Raw genomic sequence first — 26,320 nt, 5'->3', positions numbered from 1 at the left:
TCTGCAGTTGAGCCGCTGGCTCAAATCCTCATGTGGATTGTTTTTTGTAAGTACTTCCAGAATCACAAATCTTATCTGTGTCAGGTTTTGTCCATTTTCAACCCAGTGGCATGCTACTGCCGAGTTCACAAGGCCGGGCACTTTACCTGCAACCATCTTGGAGCTCTGGCTGGCCTATGTTACAGCTTTCCCCCACCAGGGAGCCCCGGCAGTGTGCCAAAACCTCCACAAAGGGAAAAGCTGTAATGTAGCCCAGCCAAAACTCAAGGACGGCTGGAGGTGATGTCCCCGGCCTTCAGCATCTGTCTCCCATGTGAGTCCACCATCCTCAAGTGCAGTGAGAGCGACCTACCCCAAACTCTGATATTTAAAAAAATGGGTACAAAACATTTTGAAAAAATGCAACTACTTCAGGTTCAATTTAAACACATAGATCCATAATTATGCCAACGGCTAAAATATTTCACACTTTGGTCCAATTAAATGGTTATAATAAATGTTGAATATGATAAATATGTAAGAACCATGAACTAATAACTCGAGTAATAAAATAAATGAAAATAAGGCCTACTTTAACAATATAAATACTTTCATGGAATATAAACGACTTAAAATATGTAACTGTCAATGAAAAGAATTACATATTAAGTACAACAATGAACTGAGTGACAGCATAAAAAAGGAGAGAACTGTGACCATGTTTCTAGGTGGACATATGGTAATGGAGCTACGAGACCCTGGAGGGGCCTGTACTTTCAGAAAGATAATAGCCAGTATATAAGGTATTCCCAAGGCGTATACCCTATACACTTTATCCTTTGCCAGGTACCAGTCTGTAATTCAAGACCTGGTAGAGTTTTGAAGAATGAACAACTCTGCATTAGAAGGTCAAAAGTTTTGTGGGTATCGTCTTTGATCCCACTAAAAGTACATTTGAGTACACAGTCTTCAGGATGGACTGTGGAAAAGACCTACTTGAGCTTGGGTATGCAATGAAGTTGGCATATGAGGAGGTTCAAGGTTGACAGAGTTATTGCGCAGCTGCCTGCAGGAGGCACCATGGTGGGGTCAGGCAGCTACCATCACAGCGCTGCTTGACTTCAAGTTGGCAGCTGACAATTTATAACTGATAAAAATCACTAGATCTGAAGATGGCGAGTTACTCAGAAGAGCCAATCACTTTGTCACGTACACACAAGGAGTTGGGCACATTAATTAACACCTTTCCTTTTCCAGTATAAAAAGGGGCAGGACTATACAGGGAGGCTTTGGTAGAAGGCCTAGTATGGGAGTTTAGAAACAAGCGTTGCAGTAAAGAGCGGAGTAAAAGAGGAAGAAGGAAGGCGAAGGGAGTTGAAAGAGAGTAAGACTTGAGGTGGATGGGAGAGTAAGGTGAAGATGCGACAAAAGAAGGGAAAGTGGAGAGCAGCGTAAAAAGGGGAAAACTAGCAATGGGGGAAAAGCAGAGATGGAAGGTGAGACACAAGAGAAAGGAAGAAATTACTTGGAGAACAGTTTAAAAGGTACAGGCAAAATCGGTGTAGGAAGAGGGCCACCGATGGAGGAACATGTTTGGAAAGGTACTGAGGAAGAAAAGGAAGGTGGATGAAGGAAGAAGTGCAGAAGGTGGACCCTGAAAATAAGGTAAATGCTGTGGACGAAAGCCTGTGTCCATTAAGTATTATGCTAGCTGGTGCCTGGTTGTACATCTTAACCTAATACCTAGCCCATCAAAAGTAGAGAGGGGTATTGGAAAGATGAGGAGAAGTGCAGTACCCTGGGTAAACCTACTTGACCGTGGTTTAACTCTCAACACCAAGCTGAGTGGGCCTGTCTTTGGTTTCTGGCCCTGCCGATGCATCACATCATCAGTTTCTGGCCCCTGGAAGGGCCTATCTTTGTCTTCAAGCCCAGGAGTGCCAGCGCATCTTCAAGCCCGGGACAAACAAATGGTCTTTCTGGCCAGGAGAGCAAACAAATCTTCATGCCCAATTGGGCCAATGCGTCGTCAATCCGAGGAGGATCAACCCATGCTCATATAGAGCACTAGAGGGGGACTAACTGAAGCATTCCCACTTGGCAATACAACTCTAGTTGAGTAATATTAGAATACGGAAAGTGGCCATGGGATTAAAGTCCTCTAGAAGAAAGGGGGACTCCTTACAGTGTTAGGAATGTCAGCAGACGGAATCTTATGGGTGTGGAATGTGAACAGAGAACACTAGAAGAGAATGCAAGGCAAGTTGTATGGTGGTTGGTGTAAGGGGGAGGACAGAGAGAGTTGTTACAGCATAAAAATGAACTTAAAAGAAATTAAGTCACACATACTGGCTGTGTTCCGGTTCACTTCCTTAACTGGTGATGAGTTGCGGCAGTGACAAAGAGCCTGCACTTGCCATTGAGTGTGGTTGCCCTGGCTGAACAGGTACAGGGTTAGTTGCACAGTCAAAATGGTAGCCCAGTGGGACTCTCCAGGCATGTATTGGGGATTATCTGGGCTGTGCGTGAGCCTATGAGGACACAGGAAGCACCCTAGCAGCATAGCCGTGCATGCAGACGACAGAACACGTGATCCAAGGACGCATTGTCCGGTGTTGCAAGTTGTTACCTGGCAATTTTAGACATGATAAGGAGTTGACATGTCTGTTGCTTAGCTATGTAACAAGCTGAAGGCCTCCACTGCCTGCGGACACTGCGCTCCGTGCTGTGCCTGTCCCACGTGCACTGTAGAGACCGCACAATTGGCTGTTACTCTGAGAGGTGTTTTTTCATTGCACTTTAAAAGGGAGATTACAGACATTTGTCCCTGTGAACAAGGTGACAAATACCAAGAGCACAAAAATAGGGAAGCAACAGAAATGAATTCAAAGATTATGGGAAATATACCAGGCACTGTGGTTATTAAATCGAAAGAAAGATTCCAGAAGCATATGTTAGCAGTATATGGTCCTAATTATTTGAGTAAAAAGAAAGAGGCACTGTTTCTTTGTCGAGGTCGGGCTGGACAACAATTTCTTAAAACTAGCTGAATGCATCAAGATGGGCAACCAGCTTGATGTATGCATAGCCAAGATGGACAAGCATTACGAGGTGAAGGGGAATAACATTTTGGCTTGTTATCAATTTTCCATCAGACAACAGAAATGTTGTGAGACCATTGAGGAGTTTGTTACAGCACTGTGAGGGTTGGCTATAAAGTGTTGTTTTGAACATTATCAGAAAGAGGACATTCGGGACAAGTTGATGATCAACAGGAGATCAATTGGTCCCCTCATCTAATAGGAACTAGCCCACTCACACTGAAGTAGCTATTTCCCATTAGAGAAACGGCCCTCTGACCTGGAGAGGCAGAAAAGTCGGAGGGCCGTTTCTCTAATGGGAAATAGCTGCTTCAGTGTGAGTGGGCTAGTTCCCATTAGAAGAGAAGACCTTTCTGCCTCTGCAGGTCGGAGGGCCGCTTCTCTAATGGGAAATAGCTGCTTCAGTGTGAATGGGCTAGTTCCCATTAGACAAGAGGACCTTTCTGCCTTTACAGGTCGGAGGGCCGTTTCTCTAATGGGAAATAGCTGCTTCAGTGTGAGTGGGGTAGTTCCCATTAGCCGAGAGGACCTTTCTGCCTTTCCAGGTCGGAGGGCCGTTTCTCTAATGGGAAATAGCTGCTTCAGTGTGAGTGGGCTAGTTCCCATTAGCCGAGAGGACCTTTCTGCCTTTCCAGGTCGGAGGGCCGTTTCTCTAATGGGAAATAGCTGCTTCAGTGTGAGTGGGCTAGTTCCCATTAGCCGAGAGGACCTTTCTGCCTTTCCAGGTCGGAGGGCCGTTTCTCTAATGGGAAATAGCTGCTTCAGTCTGAGTGGGCTAGTTCCCATTAGACGAGAGGACCTGTCTGCCTCTGCAGGTCGGAGGGCCATTTCTCTAATGGGAAATAGCTGCTTCAGTGTGAATGGGCTAGTTCCCATTAGACGAGAGGACCTTTCTGCCTTTCTAGGTCGGAGGGCCGTTTCGCTAATGGGAAATAGCTGCTTCAGTGTGAGTGGGCTAGTTCCCATTAGACGAGAGGACCTTTCTGCCTTTACAGGTCGGAGGGCCGTTTCTCTAATGGGAAATAGCTGCTTCAGTGTGAGTGGGCTAGTTCCCATTAGCCGAGAGGAACTTTCTGCCTTTCCAGGTCGGAGGGCCGTTTCTCTAATGGGAAATAGCTGCTTCAGTGTTAGTGGGCTAGTTCCCATTAGACGAGAGGACCTTTCTGCCTTTCCAGGTCGGAGGGCACTTTCTCTAATGGGAAATAGCTGCTTCAGTGTGAGTGGGCTAGTTCCCACTATTATGCAGGACTTGGCCACCAGGGCCAAAAAGGGCCACTTCTCTAATGGGAAATAGCAGGACTTGGCCACTAGGGGCAAAAAGGGCCATTTCTCTAATGGGAACTAGCCTTCTCTGTGTGAGAGGGCTAGTTCACATTATTATGCAGGACTTGGCCACTAGGGGAGCAAAAAGGGCCATTTGTCTAATGGGAACTAGCTTTCTCTGTGAGTGGGCTAGTTCCCATTATTATGCAGGACTTGGCCACTAGGGGCAAAAGGGCCATTTCTCTAATGGGAACTAGCCTTCTCAGTGTGAGTAGGTTAGTTCCCATTATTATGCAGGACATTGCCACTAGGGGAGCAAAAAGGGCCATTTCTCTAATGGGAACTAGCCTTCTCAGTTTGAGTAGGCTAGTTCCCATTATTATGCAGGACTTGGCCACTAGGGGCAAAAGGGCCATTTCTCTAATGGGAACTAGCCTTCTCTGTGTGAGTGGGCTAGTTCCCATTATTATGCAGGACTTGGCCACTAGGGGAGCAAAAAGGGCCATTTCTCTAATGGGAACTAGCCTTCTCTGTGTGAGTGGGCTAGTTCCCATTATTATGCAGGACTTAGCCACTAGGGGGCAAAAAAAGGCCATTTCTCTAATGGGAACTAGCTCACTCACACTGAAGCAGCTATTTCCCATCTGAGAAATGGCCCCAACAACCGATGGCCCGTTTCTCGGATGGGAACTAGCATCAACCCTGCGAGAAGACTAACCCCTTCCGCGTTGGAAGAATGGTAAACACGGTCTTCGCGGTACAAAATTAGCCACGCTTCGCTCACGTCATCGCGTCTTCGAACAACTTGTCCTCTTTCCATGGCACGCCCTCCTGTCAGCGCGTGATGCTGACGTCGCCTGGAACCAGGAAGCGGGGAAACAAAAAACACAGCAGAGAGAGAAGAAGGGCAGCCTCTTGGTAAAACACATATTCTGCCCCTAAAACACAGCAATTTTCTTCTACTCCGGAGCATTTCATAACAACCAGCAGGAGAACAACGGCAGCGGCGCAGGAATGTCTAACATGGAGAGTATCCTTCACCAACAACCATGGTTGTAACGTGGGACGGGGAGTGGTATGGAGGGTGGAAACAAGCAGGGGCAATGAGACGGGAGAGGTTCCGGTGCTGTAGGTGGCCGGGTGGGGCTCTGGGGCTTGTGGTAGATAATGTGTATTCTTTGAACGGATCCTCCAGGGTAATGAAGTGGCAGATGTTCATGTGTACACCGATAAAATCCTCGTGCAATGTATACGATGTGCTAAACTTGTACTGTTTTTTTTCCTTCTTTTTTTCACTGGGTATTGCCCTTTTAAATGCACCGATAATCAGCAGAACATTGTGTTCCTAATGAATTGGGCAATAATTCACTTGTCTCTTTATATCTTCACAATTGATATATTATTTATAAGTTTCGAAGTCATAGAACAAGTGTAATGATTGTCTGTTGCTGGTGGTTGTTTAATAAAAGGTAAAGTGTGATTGTTCGAAATTATAACGTCTAGAGAATATTCAACACAAATACAGAATAATTTAGTTGAAAGTTAGGACTTTGTTTAGGTCGACAAAGTTGTTTAAAAACAGCCAACTGTTTAAGTAGGCCGTCCTGACTAGCCCTCAACACCGTTGTACATGATTCTGAAGTAATGGGCCTTTTCTACCAGAAGGGGATTCCAGTAATCCAGTGGTTTGGAGAAAATAAATGAAAACATTTCGCTTCACTGGATGTGATGAAGCACTATGCTCCCAACAACTTTTGCTTGGAAAGCTGTGCCCCATCTCTTTTTCTCTCTCCCCTCAATTTCAGTGCCCTATGATGTTTCCTAGCCGTCCCAGCCAGCAGAACCAAAAGCAGTGCCAGCTGGTCAGCAGTACCCTTTTCTAATATGTGAATGCTTTTAACTGATAGGAACTGTAATGGAACATTTCCCAAGGAAAGCCTGCTCTTGGTTGTTTTTTATGGATATTCAAATTTTCTTAATGCCGGTCGTAACAAAAAGCTGGACATTTGTGCCAAACTACTTATTGCTCAATTTCTTTTATAGTCTGTTCCGTAGCGCTGAAGGTGTGGTTTAAACTTGGGAGATTGTTCAGGCTTGTCTTTGCATTCTAGGTCTTTTAGTCTTCCTTGAAGAATGTGGAAAATAAGGCTACCCTGATTTTCTTTTGGGTTAATCTGTTTATGCAACGAGTTGTTACCAGGTTTCTGTACTGTGATTTGTGTACTTGACATGTAAACTGAACAAAATTGTAGTTCTTCAACACCAAAATCTAAATATTTGAAACAACCTAAACTCAGGAGATTTTGATTATTATTACTCTATTTATTGACCATGGTCCTACCTCCAGGAAGCAACAAAGCATTTTACAATCCTAGGGGGAAGAACCAGGTGAGGAAAGAAGATAGACAAGAGAACTGGGAGTTAACGGGAAGGGGCGGACTGGCCATTTGGCAGCAAGGGATTTACAAGAAACCAGGCAAGGAAACGGTGGGGAGCAGATCACCCAGTCTCGGGGAGGGGGTGTGGACCTTGTTGGGGGAGGAGCCATTCCTTGAAGAGGTGGTGGGGGGTCTTGAGCTCCTTCCTGAACTGTAGACACGATGGGGCGCGTCTGATGTTGACTGGGAGGAGGTTGCAGAGTCTTGAGGCTAAGACAGAGAAGGCCTGCCTTCTGTTTTTCCTTCTTGCACCGGTGGAGTTCTAGTCTGCACATGTCCTTACTTCTGGTGGATCTTGGGCCCCCTGAGATGCTGAGTTTCTCTGTGACGAACTTGTGGACTTCAGGGTGACAGCCTTGTAGATGATGCAGCAGAATTTGTAGATGAGTTTTGCAGTGGGAGCCAGTGCAGACCGATGAGGGTCGGGTGATGTGGTTAAATTTGCAGAGTCCATTGACTCCTACTGCAGCATGCAGGACAGCTCAGAGGTGCCACAATACAGGTAGGAGAGGACCAAGGCTTGGACATCCGATCTGAAGTTTCCTGGGATAAAGAGCTTGATTTTTACAGAGGAGAGAAAGTTGGTACCAAGCTGTTTGTGTCTTCCTTGCTATGTGCTGTTTGACGGGAGAGTTGTCTGTCGATTTTGAACCTAAGGGACTTAGTTTAGGAGGTCAGCTGGCGTGCAAAGCCCTCAAGGTCCATAGCTGAGAGCCAGGTCTGTATGTTGGGGTGTTCGATGTTGTTGGTTAACATTAGGAATTTGAGTCTTGGAGGCGTTGAGCTGCAGTTAAGCACCAGACATCCACAATTGGATCATTGTTAAGCAGGCTTTGTCCCTGTGGACATCTTCAGTGGAGGATATCTTTAGGTAGTGATTTTAGGTAGTGCTGCGTGTCATCTGCACATTGGTGGATGTTGTGTGTGGCAAGGCGGGTTCAGAGTGGTTCCATGTAAAGATTAAAGATCGTTGGGGACAGGATTATCTTTTCGACACTCCACAGGTGTTGGGTAGAGTTGGTCATATGGAGAAATCCATTTGCACAAACTGGTGATGATTACCAAGGCAGGATTTGAACCAGCTGAGGACGATCTCGCTGATCCACATGCAGCAATGTAGCTTGTTTGTGTATCTGGTGTTCTACTGTGTCAAATGCTGCTATTTTAGTTAACTGTTCCATAATCTCCCCCCAATAGTGTTCCAATCTTGGCCAATCCCACCAGATGTGTCGCCAATCCCCACGCTTACCACGCCCTCGCCAACATTCCTCAGAGGTGGTCTGCAATATTATTTGAAGTTTCACAGGCGCGTAGTGCCATTGGTACATAACTCTATACCATGCCCCCTTATCTGTATTGATCTCGTTAGCTTAGGGTTATTTTTTTTCACAAGAGTTGCCAATATTCCTTCGGCAATTTTATCCCCAAAGTTTTCTCCCATTTGTGCATAAATCACAGTGCTGTTCCTTTTCTCTTCGAGAAGAATTCCATACAGCCTAGACACCATGTGTTTATTTCCAGAGTGGGCAGTCCTACATTTCTCAAATAACTCTGTAACCACAGATAATACTCGACTACTCAACCTTTATATTTGGGGGCTCTATCTTGCTGTTCCAACCATAATACCCCATCTAACGGACATCCTGCCGCCACTGCACGGTCCATTTGGACCCATAATTTCCTAGTATCACTCAAAATATTTTTCAAGTGCTGTAAGGCCCCATTTTCTTTAGAAGCCGTTAGCATATGAAAGGCCACTTTCAGTATTTTATTTCGTCAAATATATCTCCTAATTTCTTTATTTAGTTCTTTAAAATAGGATGTAGGGATCTGTACCAGAAGAGTTTAAAACTTCTACAATAATCTGGGAAGAGTCACCTAATCGTAGCTATCTGTCCAAGCCACAAAATTTTGCAAAGGATTCCATCTCGCAAGATCTATTTTCACCTGTTGTAACATTGACGGGTAGTTAAAGTCATACAACTGGGAACCTGTCCTTTTAATATTAATCCCCAGATATTTTATATAGGTATCCACCTCCATAAATGGCGAATAGAGAGAACTCCTCCTTCTGACTCATTCTGTGCGTTTAACTCTTTAGGCCACTTGGTCTTTTATATATGTATTGTAGTAGGATCGTATTGGTTTAAAAGTATTACTGTTGATAATCACTGTGTGTTGAAACTCGAAGGCCTTGAATACATGTATTTGTATTTTTAATATATATACACCTGACTGGGAGTGATTTGTAAGTGTCCTTTACTCTGTGTGCTCATTGAGGTCTTTCAGTCTCCCTCACCCCTCCTAAGCCTTAGTCTTGTCCGCTGCCAATGCTACCTTGATTGGTCTGGGTTGTCCAGAAGGTTGCCCTGTCCCAAGAAACTAGGCTGGCCTTCTGAACCTCTGCCCACCAGGTCAGAGTTCAGAAACACATTTTAACAGATATTCAGTAAGTTTGTGGGATCTATGAGTGCTTCCAGCAATTTAGTGACAGTGTTTTGTTGCTTTGGTAAACCAAGAGACCACATATTGCAGTATTGAAACCACAGAGTATGCTTCAAAGTCTGGGACCCCTATCCCTCTGTCCTATGGTCATTTTAACACAATCCTGGGGTTTTTGTAGCCCCAATATAATCATACTAATAATTTGTCCAGTCTCCATGTTTCTGTTCGCATATAAATTACCCTTTTATACAGGGGTACTCTTCCCATTAAGGCATGGGAGGTTTCAGCCAGGAGTCTACAGATTTTGTCCAATCCCTGTATGGTTCTTATAATCTGATTAAACACTGTCCAATCTGTAGTAGGTTACCCATGATAGTTGGGGAAGACTCTCTAGTTTCGGCCATGTAAAACATTAGGGCCCAGTGGAAGTAGCTGCTTCCTATTCCATACATTGCAAGTACCTACTGCGTTAACATTGCCAAATGCTTTTTGTGCATTTAGGCTTGCATTTGCCCATTGCTGTGGGTTTGTCTTAATATGTTCCATGAGAAGAGCCGTCTGATATTTGAGAAAACGTTTCTCTGTGGGATGAAAGCTGCCTGATCTTCATGGGCGATATTAGTTATTATCTGGGTCATCCTTTTTGCCAGAAGTTTAGTTGGAATTACAATGTCTGCATGAATCATAGATGGAAAATTGCAGGGTAAGCATTCTATTGAGTGCTTTATTGGATTTGAGTAGTAGCGTGATCAGAGATTCTGAAGGCACACCCATGCACGCTCACACCAGAAATAATACAGCCTGCTTGGGGAAAAGGCCCAAGACACACCTGCAAGATAACAAGTATTTATGTCTACAAAATAGAAGTGCATCAGCAAAGAACTCTGCTGCTGACGAACGTTCTGAGCACGTGAGGCACATTATCAGCTCAAACGATGTCACTGACGTAATTATTTATAGTACAATTCTAGAATAGGGCTTGAAGGAGCCCTCCATATATAGGGCATGCTCCATTTGTGATGCCAGGCCACGACCACCAGTCTGGCTTCAGAGCTGCCAGAAGCACAAACTGCTCTCCTGAACACCCCTTAAGACCTGCTCTCCAATCCTGATTCTAATCTTCCTTCTGTCCTCCTTCTCCTCGATCTATCCTCTGCTTTTGATACGGTCAACCATGCCATCCTGCTCAATCGCCTCCGTGACAAACTGGGTATCATTGGTCAGGCTCTGGCCTGGTTGACCTCCTTTCTCACTCACCCTCCCAGGTCCAACTGGGGTCTTTCCTCTCTTCTATTTCTCCCTCTACTTGTGGTGTTCCGCAGGGTCTAACCTTTCTCCCTTGCTTTTCAACCACTACCTGGCAACTCTTGCTCACTGCATCGCTACATTCTGCTCTAACTTTCAGTGTCTGGCCACAATTCAGGAATGGTGTGCTGCCGATGATCTTTGCCTTAATGCCAGAAAGACTGAGATCCTCCTAATGGGGACACCTGCTCAGTCCTTTCCCCTCTCTCTCTGGCCGCCCAGCATAGGCCAACTTCCTGCTCCTTCCGTTGAGGCTAAGAACCTTGGTGTCATCTTTGACCCCACCCTCTTCTTTTCTCTTACATCTCTGACGTCTCTTAAGGAGTCTTAAGGAGTCACACTTTCAGCTGCACCTCCTGGATATATAGGATTCTCAGAGGTATTCTGCTTTTCTCACTTTTTCTGCAAGGGGCTCACTGTCTTCAGAGCCCTGGTCCTCTCTAGGCTGGACTATTGCGACAGCCTTTTTCTAAATCTGTCTTTCTCTACACTCCACCCGTTAAAACTTGTTCACAACAGGACTGCAAGACTTGTTCTTTGGCCTCAAGCCCAGGGATCGTATCTCTCCAGCTCTAAAATCTCTTCACTGGCTCCCCGTGGCAGCAAGGATCAAGTTCAAGAGCCTTTGCATGGTACACAGTGTGGTCCGAGGCCCCAGAAGGAATTAACTCCACTTTCTCTTCCTAAACATCTTCCTTTTTGAGCTCTCTGCGCATCCACCTTCAACTCTGAAGGTTGGACGCTTCTCCAAGCAGAGAGTGGGAGCAGATCTTTCCTTGGCTGGGGCCTCCCTCTGTAACAGCCTCCCATCCTCTCTCAAACTTGAGCAGAACCACCTCCAGTTCCGGAAGCAACTCAAGATTTGCATTTTCGCTTCTGCTTTCTCTCTTCTCCCCTGCTGACATTCCTGACTGCTCCATCCACTGAACTCAGGCCCAGGCTCCTTTGTGTTCAGTTGCCCTTGCACTGCCCCCGAGCCCCCACAGCACTTAAGGGTCTGTATCTGCAACCCTATAGTCCCTCCACTGCACTTATCAGCCACCATCTGGCAGCACTTATTGAGTTACCTGAACACCCCCCACCTAGCACTTCTCCTCTCCATCTTCCCCACAATTGTGTGATCCGAATGACCCAAGGCGCAGTAAGATCTTTGTTTTTGTCCTCTTTCTGTTTCCCCCTCCTTGTCTTGCCGTGCCTAGAAATACTTGTGTACAGGCGCGCTATAAATGACATATCATATCATTGGTCCGTCTTCATCTGTCCATCTCCATCCACATGGGCGCTGCTGGGCTAGTCATTCGCGGTGAAGCTAGCCTAACAATTAATTTGTTGCTCTGCAAAAACAATGTTTTCTATTGTAACCATGCACCTGGCAGATACAGGGATGGGCTTGTGTGGGTGGGAGGGGGGGCGGCCGAGGTCACCCTAACTCGCATGCTTCACTTGCTTCCAGATAGATAAGCAACTCCCAAGGTCCTCCACTTTTTGTTTTAGGCTATAATTTGATGCCACTGTGCACCTTGCAGCACAAATTGTGTGACCCATTTCTGAAGGCATGATAGCCTTGCCTTCTGATCTTAGTGATCGATCGAGGGGTGTACTTTTTTTATGGTCGGTTGTTTGGGTTTGGATGGTGCTGTGGCATGTGGGGGTCATAGGCTGAAAGCATGGTAAAGCTGTATTATGTGGGGATCGTTGGGGCAGGAGGGCCTTCCTATCTTTTCTGTGGGATGGTATGCACTTGCGCGTTCTCAATGTCACTGGGCCTAGTAAGATCCTTCTTTTTGTTCTCCCTTGTTCCCCCTCCCTTGCCTTGTTGTGCTCTGAAACACTTGTGTACGAGAGAGATACAAATAAAATATCAATATCAATACTGCCAAGAGACGCTCTGCTCCCTTCTCATGACCTTGTAAGGCACCTTCTTCCCAGGTCGCGAGGGCCTCAAACTTCTTGAACAATGGATGGTTTGATGGATCTCTAAAACTTGGCCAGGGATCTAAATGAAAGGGATCTAATACATATAATATATAATATAAGGGAACATACTGTTCGCCACGCTTGGGCCTAAATTCTAAGCTAGGCTGCCGTTCGCCAAGATAGCGTTCGCACCCGCATCTACCATATAGCATGTAATGCATGCACTAACTCCTGCTCCCTGGATGTACTCTCTTGGCATTTATTTCTCATTCGGTATCGCCTGAGGGGATAGGAAGACCCTCTACTAGCCAACATTCCCCCCTTTTGTTAATCCCAAATGAACGAACTCCCCCGCAATGTCATTGGCAGCTAAGTTCCAATATATATTCTCTGCCCCCTCCCCGTCCCCCTATGCACCCTCCAACCTTTCAGCTTCAAAGTATGGTGGTCACCCGTCCTTTGGGACCCATGCTCTGCAAACATCTTGCAAACTTGCTGCAGTATGGCCATATTCCTCTGGGGTGCATGTCATTAAATACAACCCCCATCCACAGATAAATCAACCCATTGCTCTGTATAATTCTCAGGGTCTGGTGGGGGTGTGGTTATTGTGTCACAGGGTGTAAAGGCTGATACATCTCTATCATACGGCAGCATTTCGAAATTGAGATTCGATGAGCAGGCGCTAAAACTAGCTCCTGGGTGTGAGGCTTCACCCTGTAGGCAGGAGCTACCAGAGATGCTGCCTTAACGTTTTGCCCATTTTGTATGAACCATTGTGTTTTAAATGTATATTAGATGCGTTCTAATTTTTCTTTATTAACATTCTCAAAAACTTAATGTCACATTTATATGTTTGGAAGGCACCAGTTGGCCCTAGGAGCCAATAGTAACTCCTGGTAGCTGTTGGTTTCAAGCTAACAAGGCTCTACTATGTTAGAAGCAGCAGCTAAATAGCTCCGAGCTCCCCTCAATTTCGAACCCTGATACAAGGTTTGTTTGGGTCGTCTGTCTGGGTACCGCTCTCTGTCATACGCGAGGTGCTTTGGGTGCTACCCCAATTGAGACCATCATCATTGCGCTACAGCACCAAAGTCCAATTTGGCACGTGCAAAAGATGACCAGTATGAAGACTGACGAGCACCAGCATTTTCACAATCGCTCCCAGCCAGGATGAAGCCCAAGAGAAGGTGAAATCACATATCATAAGGAAGCTGGAATACAGAGTAAAGATGGGTTTGATAAGTCATTTATAACTCGCCTGTACACAAGTGTTTCTAGGCGTGACAAGACAAGGGAGGGAAGACAGAGAGGACAAGGCAAACGATCTTGCTAAGCCTTGTGTCATTCAGATCGTGCGAGAACGAGAAGTGCAAGGGCAAAGGAAGGGAGGGTGCAAGGGAGAGGGTAAGGGAAAACAGGGCAGCAATACTTTAAGTGCCGCCAGGGCAGTGTGGCTCTTGGTAGTGCAAGGAGAACAAAGGACTGTAGGGTCACGGTTACAGCATCTAAGTGAGTGGTAGGCCGGAGACTGTGCAAGGGTGACTGATTTATTTATTTGTATGCTTCTATAGCGCCGAAAGCCTGCAGGCATCAGGGCTCTGTGACACATAAACACGTACAAATCTACTTAGACATCCTGATCCACTGGCCATGTGGATATCAAAGGAAACTACTTGAAAAGATGAGTTTTTAGTAGTTTTTCGAAATTGGAGATGGTTTTCTTGAGTTCTCAGTGCCACCGGGAGGGCGTTCCACATCTGAGCCGCCTTCACTAAGAATGATCTGCACATAGCTGATTTGAGCCTGTGTTTCTGTTCAACTAGCAGGTTTTTTCCTACTGAGCGCAGCTGTCTCTTTGGTGTGTAGAGTACAATATTTTTCTTCAGATAATATGGAGCTTTGCCGAAGAGGCATTTATGCACCATGGTAAGAGATTTAAATTCAATCCTATCTTTAACTCTGAGCCATTGGAGGGATTCTCTAGCTATATTAACGTGGTCTCTTCTGGCCAGGTGTTTTACAATCTTGACAGCGTCATTTTGTATGACTTGGCACGTGAGTAGATCTTTGGCACTTCCCCCTATCAAAAGGGCATTGCCATAATCTAGCCTAGATAGCACTACTGCCCTAGCAATGGTAGCCATGTTGTTGTCGCTTAGGAAAGGTCTAATGGCCCTTATAAGTCGCAGCTAGTAGGCTGTGTTCTTATGTAAGAAGTTAGCCTGAGATTCTGAACTAACTGAGGAGTTCAATAAAGATCCTGGTATCCAGTGGGACTTGGAGGGTAGCCAAGCAACCAGTCGGTACAGCAGACAGGTAGGTCAGTAAGGGCGGGAGAGGGAGAAAGCAGAGAAGATCAACTTTTTGAGCTGCTTCTGGAACTTCAGGTGGTCCAGCTGAAGTTTGAGAGGGGCAGGAAGGCCATTCCAGAGGGAGGCACCTGCAGAGGAGGGTGATCTACCCACCGTCCCCACTCTCTGCCTTTTTCATGCGCACGCCCAGGTTGTGCACGGCTTCTATTATGTCCGAGAGAGAGCCGTTCTCAGCATCTTCGGGAGGCACAAATGTGCAACAGGAATTCCCAATCTTTTTGCACACGCCTCCTTCCATGGCAGTTGGCATATCTAGGATGTAGCGATTCTGCATCATCATCAGCCTCAATGCGCAAAGTTCCACTTTTATGACATTGAACCCTTGCTCTGTGTCATTAGCCAGCAGTATCAGTTCCCAGCAGACAATGTGCAACCACTTAGCGTTGGCTGCAGGTTGCACACCGGGTAGTAAAATAGAGGCGAAGAAAGTCTCTGATTTGCTGAAGTGTATTCGTCTGGAATTTCATTGAGGAGGTTTGACGAGTCTTTGGACAGGTAGTTTCATCTTTTCTTCCTTTGCAGGATTTCATCTTTCCCAGGGAGGGTATGAAACTCTGGTGCTGGCAACAGGTTTCTTGTTTGTTCTTCAGAGGTTGGAAAGGTGGTAGGGGCAAAGGTCTCTTGGGACCCTCTTCAAATGTACTTATGGGATCACTAGCAAGGCTGGGTGCAGCGTGGCCAGCGATCAATAGCCCCTCCATGAAGACGAGAGGTGCAAGTACCACTTCTTGGCCGCACACCCAATAGTAATCCATCACTGCCGCCGTGCCTTTATTGAAATCAGGAATGAACAGTGTCTTATTGCAATGTTCGTTGGCCCCTACAGATATCGTTTCGGCACGATAAATGCAAAGTTCATATGTTTCTTCTCTGTGCACTTTCACCGTTTTTTCCATTGCTTCAATTCATGTTAGTTTTGTAAACTGTTCAGTCCAGAATGGTGCACATGCGGCTTCCACCCGGCTAGAACCCTTGCCTTGTATCCCACTAGACCCTCTGCCATGTAGCTAACTGTTGTTGCCATTTGATGTTGTATCACCCGGTAGGATATTTTCAGGCATTTGCTACCTTTTGGATTGTTGCATTGCAGGCTATCTGGATCAACAAGTTCGAGCCTCACATTGTGTGCTTGGAAAGTGCCTACATAGCGCAAGATGTACTAGGTATTGGGCCTCTAGAATTGGTACTTCCTGTGGCACTAGGACCTTGGGTGCCCGCGACGCATGCGGTTTCAACAAACACACATAGCAATTGCCATTCACATTGTTCCTCCCCACTGAGCTCATGTCCGTATACCAGCTATTGGACTGCTCTGGGTGATGCACATCTTCTATGGCGGTCGAGACCAAGCCTTGTGGTAGGTGTCGTATTTCGCCCTTGATGCTCTTTCTACGTTTGGGTGTACCTATATATATCCATTAATAACACTTCTAATATTTACATCAATAAGGTTTGTGTTCTGAGAAGCATTAGAAAATCTTGAAAACAGTAAGCACCTAGCAATATATTCAAACTATCCAGTGTGAGGGGGATGCATCATTATTATGCACAGAATTGTTGATGTGTTGATGCGCCGAGTTGGATCTTGGGGGCAAAAAACTTTCATTTGGGTGTGTGTTCTATTACAGAGAAATTGTAAATACCCCTTCTTTTATATGTCCCTCTAATATAAAAGATGCTCCTAAATAAATCTCTAAAATATTGAAATAGCGAATGTATCGCACACTTGTAAGAATATGAAATCATAACACTACAAATGGACTGCTTCCTAACACTACAAGTATAATATTTTCTAATGAGTTTGAGAGCGCTAGTTCCATCATCTTCTACTGTCTGCAAGGCATACGTTATGCACATAAAAGAGAGTGAGAGAGGGGAATGAGAGAGAGAGGGAGAGGGCGTAAGAAAGCGCCTCCTGAGCAAACGTGAATTTCTTAGCAGTTGTGCTCAGTAGAGAAGCTCCTTCACTTTAACCGTGAGGAGAGTAAAAAAACACTACCTCAAACGGTCCGTTGAACCTGGGGCTGTTCTCCTGCGGACAAAGGACTGCGTATATACTAGTTCTCCTGGCAGCAGTGGTTGAGTGGGTGGGGGAGTCATTCGTGGAGACAGTTGTGGCACCTGGCACGTCTTCTGTTCAGGATGGTGCAATCTGTCAGGGAAAGACATTTGAGTGCTCGTTTTAGGGTTGTTAAATAGTCTTTGAATTCATCACTTCAAACAACTGCTTCCCTATGTCGTCTGACGCCCTCCTAATTGGAGAAATGGGTGTGTGTATGCCGCAACCAGTTACCACCTCATGGGTTGATAAATGGTGGTCCTTGATCGACTGTGTTAGCAAACCGTGGCAAGGGTAAGCAATAAGCCCAGTTTTTCTTTAACGTTGTACAAAGCATAGACTGCCTACTCTTGAGTAATCTCTTGATCCTCTCCACAACTCAGTTGGCTTGGGGATGTTAAATTGTACACATCCAGTGTTCAATGCCAGGTAGTGCAGTAGTCTTCTTAAACAACTCATTGGAAAAGTATGTGCCATTATCTGACCTTACACAAGTGGGGTAACACTTCGCAGACCAGAAATTTGGGTGAGCATTTGGCACCCGAGTGTGAACAAGGTCCAGCCTCCATCCGTCCTGAGAAGGGGCAGACAACGATAATATACTGTGACCCATTGCATTTTTCGCCTGTCTGCATAGTCATATGCAGCTTCCGGAATGGCCTTGACACGTGGTGCATCCCATAACCATACTTGTCAAGTCTTCTTGGATGGTTAGAATAAACCAATCCTCTTGTATAACGTACTTTACTTGGTTTGTGAGGAACCTATTGCAAGGTACTTTTTTGTTAGAACTCTGCGCCCTTTTTTTTTTGTGACTTCCTCTATTGTCGAGTCGCATTAACGTAGGTAACAATGGAGTCCTTGGTTCCTCTACACCATTCGGAAAGACAAAGTTGAAAATAGTTACACTTGCTTAAGCTAATGCGCCCATTTTCTGAATTAGGTTCTAAAGAAAAAGATCAAAGCCTTTGTGTTTTATTCACACAGTATTGATTTATATTTGTATTCAGTGCCCTTTTGTGATGACATGTGTTTCGACGTATGTTATGTTACTTTGCATTTATATAGCGCCTTATGTACCATTGCTATGGTCGGAAGGCGCTGGTAGGTTGAACACCCTTGGGAACTGGAGTTCAAGTCCGTAGAGGGAGAAGAGAGAGTCAAAGGTGCATGTGAGCACCGGATATGTGTGCAGCTGGTGTGGCATTCGTGTAATAGCTGCTTCTTAGCGGTAGGTGTGGGGGTTGGGAGATCAGGAATATGTGTTTGTTCTGGCAGGATTTATCCAGACCGAGTGTAGCTGTGTTAGGCCTGAGGAGAACGCCTGGCTGGGGATGTGTAACCAGCAGTGTTTACTTAGATGGGGAGTATGCCGCAGATGTTGGTATGAGAACAGTTATACCGAATGGTGTCATAGTATCTCTGTGTTCTAGTTGAATGGTGGTGTAAAGAATAGAGTAAGCATGGTGATGTGATATGATGGGTTACTAGCTCTTTTAAACGTTCCATGCACTCCAAACCATTCCATGGAATTCACTCAATTCTATGTGCTCCAGTACGCCCCACGCACTCTAGTCCACTCGCCCCGTGCACTCCAGCCCGCCCCACGTCTTTTTCAAATCAGGGCCAGTCCTTTTGATGTACCTTATATTTTTCACAGCAATGACATCCATTCACGGGATAATCCCAGTTTACCTTCGTCCTTCGTGTTCTGTGCTTTTCGGTCCTCTTGTATAACAGCAGCAATGTAGTGTTTGGCGCTGTGGGAGGGGTGATGGAGCGGATCAAATGCTATTACCAGCAGTTCGTGTGGCATCACTGCTTTTCCCCGCACATTCTTGTCTCCACAATAAATCAGTAGGGGACTGCTTGCACCCTCTCTTGACTCACTACTTTTTTTCCTCTTCTGAGGCCACTCCTTGTAATTCATTAATTTGTGCTATGGGCAGGGCATTCTACGAGACAGGTGGCTGGTCTGTGGCAGTTGTTGTGACAAGATATTCAGCTGCAGTCGGTTCTGGGAGACACGCTGCTGTTTTGGCCACAGTGTTTGCGGCTGCAGTTCCGTGTGACGCTATACCAGTGTTTTTTTAGTGTTGATGCCGATACGGAAGGCTGTGAGAGTGCGAAAATTGTCTAGTAACGCAGCATGCAGTACTGGGGACCCATCTGCCCTCCTAAAACCCCTTCTCTTCCATCAGAAAAGGCTGGCATGCACTGTTCTACTAACGTATGGTGAATGAGAATAAATGGTCATGTGACATCCTTGTGTTGATTGCAGCGCTTCAATAAGCACAATAAGCTCTGTTGTCTGCACTGAAAAATGCATTGATAGTCGTTTTAGAATCAATTTTTCAGCACCCCCAACCCCCCCTGCCCAAGCCCCCCCCCCCCCAAGGAGGGTTATGTCCTTTGCCTTGGGGATGTCCTTCTCCTCCACCTTTATACATCACAGTTGTGTATGGCCAAATCTTCATCAGTGCACATTTTTGTTATTAACATTGCATAATTCACTGTCTTACATCGTAAAATATGGATATTTGGGCTTGAGCAAATTATCTTGTATGCAGATGCTCTTTGGGTAGTGTGATGCTGGAAAGGCCTTATGGAGGGACAGGGCCTCCTCACCTTGTCCTGCCACTTCTCTGTGTGTTTTCCCTATGTTTTCTGCCACTGAGGTCCCGCCTGGACCTCTGGCAGTGCAGCTCTTCATTCTTATCTTTTGGTGAACATCACCCATGGGATACCACTATGGTGACAACCCTTGCGGCTGATTGGATGAACCCTATACAGGTGTGCCTTTATCTATATGGGATGACAGTTTATTGGTCACAGCCCAGTCCATTTGTGTTCCATTCCGTGGGCGCTGCAGGGCTCGTCTTCTCACGTGGAAGGTCGGACAACAAATTAATCGCACCGTGCACTTGCAGGTTTTAAGGAGGTTCCCAGGCACTCTAACCTTCACAAACACATTTGACTCGCTCTCTCCACGCCATTCCTGCTCCGAGGTCTCTGCCATAGTTTTGAACTATAATGTATCCCTCCCAGCAACATACATCACATGATTGTGGCTTCAATGACATACCCTGTCCATCCTCTTTGAACATTTCAGGACTTGTTACTTGGGGGTTGATGGTCAAAGGGCACCCAATGCCATGAAATTTGGGGATCTTGGGGGTTTAGTCAGTTATATGGGCTATAACTCGTGTTCACTCTGGAATGGCCGGTTCATGCTTTGGCCAAAGTGAGATAACCTGCACACCAGGCGCCAGCCTCTGATCGCGGCTTTGTGGGGCACATTCCTTTTGGGTGAAAGACACATCTTTGCAAAAATTTCAAGAACCATGAATAAACCGTGTGGTGGGTGGGCGTGCAAACTGTCCTCATGGGAGCTCTAGCATGACTGGAGATTTCGGTAACCTAGTGGATTTGGGCCTAGTGCATCTACTCCTGCCTTTACTGCGCAAGCCTTCTCAACTATCTGGAATTATTAATATTTACGCAACATAGCAATGCTGCCTGCACCCAGCATGGGGTCCTGCCGGATGGGAAGGCATCCCTTTAACTGTCTCTTCTCCTCAATGGTTAATCACAGTGCCTCAAATGCGTCTCTTCTCACTTCTAAGCACCTGGGGGAAAGACGGGGCTGCCCCATTCCCAACATTCCCCCCTTTTGCCACTTCTACAGTGAAAAACTCTTTGTGTCTACGCTCCCACTCCCCAGTTTCTACATCCACATATGGCTTACTCTTTTATTTTTTTTAATTTTTATAAATATATATTTTTTTAACTGGCCCCCACGCCCTGCACACTGATTGCAAATCCCCCCCCCCCTACCCCCGCAAGCGCGTACTACTCGGGTAACAAGTCATGTAAATACAATACTCTTCAGGTTTGCTCCTAGCCACGATGGGGCCCAGTTGAAAGTCATGCTCAGCCAATCATTGTCCTGAATTCATTCCTCCCTTCCTCATATGAACACCTAGGCCATGGACATCTGCAATGATGTGGGATAATGAAAGCGCACATCCCAGGCGTAGAACGTACTACTCCATGATCTGTAAAGGATATAGTCATGTTTAACTTACTGAGCAAGTCCCTACCCAGTACATTGACAGGGGAACTCTTGGAATATAATAATATAGTAGGGGCACCCATTCTACCTTCCTTCCCACCGTCACGTCACGTCCAACTGCTTGGTGTATGGAACCTTGGAAACCACCTCAGAGAACCCCTGCGTGTCAAGTTGTTTTCCTGATAGTGGGAAGTTGCCTTCCATAATATGATTTAGTTGCACCAGAATCCACCATAAATATGAATTGCTTGTTTCCAATCTACACCCCCACCAATGGTTCCTCTTCAGGGTGGACAGTCGTCGACTGCACTGAACATGTGCTCTCTGTGGGCTGTCCTAATCGGGATTTGTGCTTGTTCCCAGGAATGAGAAGGGGATACCTCCCACTACTTTTGCTCCTCCAAAGAGAGTGGCTGCACCACCTGGCGCTCTTGATTACCGGGGCAACACCACCTTGCTGTTGCTGCGGCAGGTGTCGCGCTTGTGTATCCAGCGCTTGGGGCGGTTGATTATAGGCTTGGTATTGCCCTCTAGGATGCTCCTGGTTTTGGTACCATTGGCTCTGTTGCTGGTACCCTAATTCTTGGGGGCCCTTGGCCCTGCTGCTGTGGCCCATAATTATACCCCACCGCAGACCTGCTCCTGCACTTCTTGGGAAATGGCCCCACCTAAAAATTCCAACATTGAGACTATCCAAACCCACCTCCCCTGTGTTAAAACCCTCCTTGAAATCCCCCTCTTCCTCGTGCAGCCCTCCTTGCTGCCACTGTGGGCTGGGGTACTGTTGCCCCTTTGTCCTTGTTCTCCTTCCGCCCAGAGCGCCGTAATAGTGGCACTCACAACTTGCTGTTTTCTGTTCGCTCCACCTGTACTGGCATTGGCACGGGCACCTGAACTGCCACCTTTGCCAATTGTTTCTCTACCAACTTTGCTTCATCCCCTGACGTCTGTGTGCTGTTTCCCTCTCCTGCTCCTAAATCCTCATGCAATGATGCACTATAATGCTCTGTATTTCCAGCCACCCCTTTGCCTCAATACCCACAACCTTATCCAGTGCCTTCTGCACTTTCATTTCTGTTGTATTTTGAGAATAATTCCAGCTGGGTCCTCGTCATCCCCCCGTGGTGAACTGCATCCAAGACTGTAAATTGGGAGTGTCCGGGAAGACCCTCCGTAATGCATCCCATACCATTTTGTTCTAACTCATTAAATGATGCTCCATCATTCAGATCATCCCCCAGGGTTACTCCCGAGTGTCCAGCCTTAACCCACACCTCTCCAGCCTGATCCCCAATTATGGCAACCAATACGCTCTTAAGATCCCCTATTGCTAGGTGCACCCCTGCCGTTTGTTTTTCTAACTCATATATCCACTTACTCTCCGCTGCTGTAAGTTGTGGGAGGGCCTTAATTAAAATGTTCTTATCCATCGGGGGCCAGGGCACAGTGTCCCCCATTCCCCCTTATGTATTAGAGGCATCTGCATTTTCTCTCTACTTCCCACACCCTTCCTCAGGATTCCTCTTATTTTTACCAATGCCATCCGGCCAGCTCTGTTCCTCAACCTATTTCCTGCCCATACACCTTCTACTTGGGGGTGGATGGGTATTTTCAGCCGCCTCTTCACCCATCCCTTCGTCTTCACTCGGGTCTTCTGTGAATGTGCCAGCATCCCCTCCATCCACATTTTCACCCAACACTGTATTCTCCTCCCTCAAGATAATCCACCCCCGCTGGCTCTTTTCCTTCTCAACCTCTACACGTTTTATAACTTCACTGTCCACCTTGTGCAAGATTTCCCCTATCCCTCTTAGCGTACTTGTATCCCTTCCTGTTTCTGGGGATGTCTGTAACCTTTGCAGTTCTGTTCTCAAACATGTCAACCTATCTTGAACTCCCTAGATCTGTACTTGATGCTGATACTTCAGCCGGATGGTATACATGGGTTGAGGAGCAGTAGCCTGTGATGTGACTAATGATGTGCAGGGCCCTACTGCGGCAGAAGGGTTTTTCACCACACCGGGTACATAACTCGGATTGGTATAGCCTTCTGCAGAATATGTTGTTAAGGGATATAATCCCCTACTTCTGACCTGTGCCCCACCTTCCCCTTATCTCTTTCCGCACTTCTCACTTTTCTGCCTCTGCGCATCCGCTCCATTCCCTTGATTCCCTGTATCTTTGAACATAGATCGAGAATCTCTTTTCTCTTCCCCTTATATTTAGCTACTAAAAAATGTGGACATTTGTTCCAAAATGCTCTTGTTGTGCAAGCCCTGCATCCCCCCCTCCTGTCTCCACGATCCACTGCTTATACTTTTCCACCTTGTCACGATACAGTGGCAGGGCCTTATACATGTGCTCTATTGGCGATCCTCCTCACTACTAGTGATGTCCATCCCTTACCAGCCTCTCTAATGCACTGCACATGCTGCTGCTTGCTTATAACAAAAACCAAAAGAATCAATCCCCACCCTTCTATGTCCCCCTTACATGCACACACACATGCTGCTCCAAGAGATTGGGCAGCAACACACCGCAACTTACACAATTACTGCCCCCTCTAGAGCCTACCTTTTCACCCACAAAACACAACTACCATAACCTAAACCAACACACTATACTAACAACCGCTACTTATTCCTGGCCTGCTACTTATGAGACCACTACTTTGTACTTCCATTCACCTCCTTTAAATATTTTTCTGCCTCGTGGCACCACCTTCCCTACCCTTCCGAGCAAGGGCACCCTCCCTCACCTTTATAATGGCTCACTTTTATAATGCCTTACTTTATAATATTTTACTGAATCACTCCATGACTAATACAAATGTTAGCAACAACGCTACCCTCATCTGCGTCACATCAATGACCTTGCTCTCCACCTGCTTACATCTCTCACACTTCCCCATGCATCTGTCCCCTACTTGTTATCTCTTACAAGAGTCTACTTACATGTGCGTGCTCACCCAAACTTCTGTCACGGGGGGTCCAACAATGGCCTGAAATCTTCTTGGAGCCTGCTTCAAAGAGCAGAGAGGACTTGCCTTAAAATGGCTCCTACGGGACCACTCGCAGCTCATGTTTTTTCAGGGCCGGTTGCTGTAGGTGGGCACAGCTCCTACTGGAGAAGCGGCCTGGAAACCTCTGCAGGTACCAGGGTGCAGGGGATCACGTCGGGGTCACCAATTGAAAGTAAGCCCTGAAACACTCACACCAGAGAGAATACAATCCGCTAGGGTAGAAAGGCCCAAGTCGATCTTGTAAGGATAATCCATTCTCTTGCGCAGATGAGAGCAACAGCAAAGAACTCTGCTGCTAAGAACGTTCTGCCAAAAAGAGGTACAAGCAGAAATATTTAAATCAAAACATTGTCATAAATAACGCAATACATATGGTGACAACCTGCGCGGCTGATTGAATGGACCCTAGAAAGGTGCTGCCTTAATCGTATGGGATGGTTTATTGGTCCCAGCCCAGTCCGTCTGTCTTCCATCACGTGGGCACTGCAGGGCTCATCTTCTCACGTGGAAGGTCGGACAACAAATTAATTCTACTCCTATGCAGCTTGTTTATCAATCACACCGTGCACTTGGCAGGTTTCAAAAGAGACACACAGGAGGTTCCTGGGCACTCTAACCTTCACGCACTCCCTCCGTGCCACCCGGCTCCAAGGTCTCTGCCCTAGTTTTGAACTATAATTTATCCCTCCCAGCACATCGCAATACAAACCACATGATTGTAGCTTCAACCACACACCCTGTCCATCCTCTATGAACATTTCAGGACTTGTTACTTGGTAGTGGATGGTCAAAGGGCACCTTGTGCCATGGAATTCAGGAATGTTAGGGTTTAGTCAGATATATGGGTTATAACTCGTGGTCACTAAGGGAATTGGCCGTGTCATGCTTTGGCCAAAGTAAGATAACGTGCACACCAGGCGCCAGCATCTGATCGCGGCCTTGTGGGGAACATTCCTTTTGGGTGAAAGACACATCTTTGCAACACTTTCAAGAACAATGAATAAACCGTGGAGAGGGTGGGAGTGCGAACTGTCTTCATGGGAGCTCTAGCATGACCTGTAGATTTCAGTAACCTCGTGGATTGGGCCTAGTGCATGTACTGCTGCCTTTACCACGCAAGCCTTCTCTACTATCTGGAATTATTAGCAATGACACCGGCACCTTTGGCCACACCCTATGAATACACTATGATTGATTATATTAGCATAGGGTCCTGCCGGATGGGAAGGCAACCCTTTCACTGTCTCCCTTCCCCCTGGTTCATCAGTGCCTCAAATGCGTCTTGTCTCACTGTAAATCGTCTAGGGTGGAGGGCTGCCCCATTCTCAACAGGATCAAAAATTCCTGCTATGAGGTAAGTTGGCCCCTGTGGCCTCCTGATGTCTATTGCTTTTTACCTTGTTTTCCAAAGTCCTGGGAAGCCCTGACTCTGTCCCTTTCCCCCTGACCGGCTGTTGGGTGCAAATACCATATATGCCTCTTGGGCTGCCTCCTGTCAGTGACTGGAGCCTTCGCAGGTCTTGTGGGTATACCCTAGGATTGGAACCTGTGTGAATGGAGTCTGAAGTGAACTCGCTTTCTCTGTTGTGGGTATTTGGTTTCTGTGTGTGTGACACAATGAATGAGACAGCCATGCCTGAAACTGACATGAATGTAGTATAGTGTGCTGAAAGGCTGGGTACTTGGCCCAATCCACATCATTGTTATGGGTGTCTGGTTGGAGTGAATGACCTGAATGCCTGCCTGCCTGCATGAATGCCCTACTGTGGGATTGGCTGACTGAGCCCGGCTCAGCCAGAGTGAATGAAGGACAGATGCGTCTATCTGGGGACCTATGACATACCAGTAGCTGAAGTCGAAGCTTACCAAGAAGAAGCTGCTTCTTGAAGCCCAGCTGGAAGAGAAGTCTGCTGCTGCATTTCTTCAACAATCTGAAAGCTGTTGTGTCTCCCAAGGACCGATCTAGATAGGACCTCAAAGGAGACCTCTCCCTGAGCTCCAAGGGACCATTGTGCAAAACTGCTACTCTTCATCGAAGTATCCTGGAAGCCAATCCTGTGTGCCTGCTTTCTGGAGAAGGGGTCTTTGAAGTCCAGAAGGGGCGTGCCGGACATCTCAAACCAGAGAAGTCCATTGGTGTCGCCGAGCATCCGTAGGTGCGTTTTGTGACCGCTGCAAGCTGTTGCTGTCTACTGCCCAGAAGGGGGTATTCCGGCAGAGCGCTGCCAGACATCGAGAGCTGCGAAGTCCCAAACTGCCGTAGAACATTTGAAAGGACATTGTTGCTGTCACCACTGACCACTTTTTCCCACTGGAGAGAGCACGGTCGTTGCATGCAGTG

The 26,320-nt window shown here is 46.6% G+C and overlaps 1 protein-coding gene across 1 annotated transcript in view; it reads left to right on the top strand.

Moving 5' to 3' along the window:
* The first annotated feature begins 5,153 nt into the window (after positions 1-5,153).
* Positions 5,154-26,320, top strand: part of CHMP1B (charged multivesicular body protein 1B) — a 340,861-nt gene continuing 319,694 nt past the window's right edge. The window contains exon 1 of the mRNA XM_069612907.1: positions 5,154-5,373. Within this exon, the coding sequence (XP_069469008.1) occupies positions 5,358-5,373 (16 nt within the window). The 5' untranslated portion in view covers positions 5,154-5,357. The remainder of the gene's footprint in view (positions 5,374-26,320) is intronic.

Source organism: Ambystoma mexicanum, chromosome 5p (genome assembly GCF_040938575.1).
Source record: "Ambystoma mexicanum isolate Mex_15411 chromosome 5p, UKY_AmexF1_1, whole genome shotgun sequence".
In the NCBI taxonomy this organism is placed as follows: Eukaryota; Metazoa; Chordata; class Amphibia; order Caudata; family Ambystomatidae; genus Ambystoma; species Ambystoma mexicanum.
Note: the sequence above shows the minus strand (reverse complement) of the source record. Positions and strands in the feature narration are given on the sequence as shown.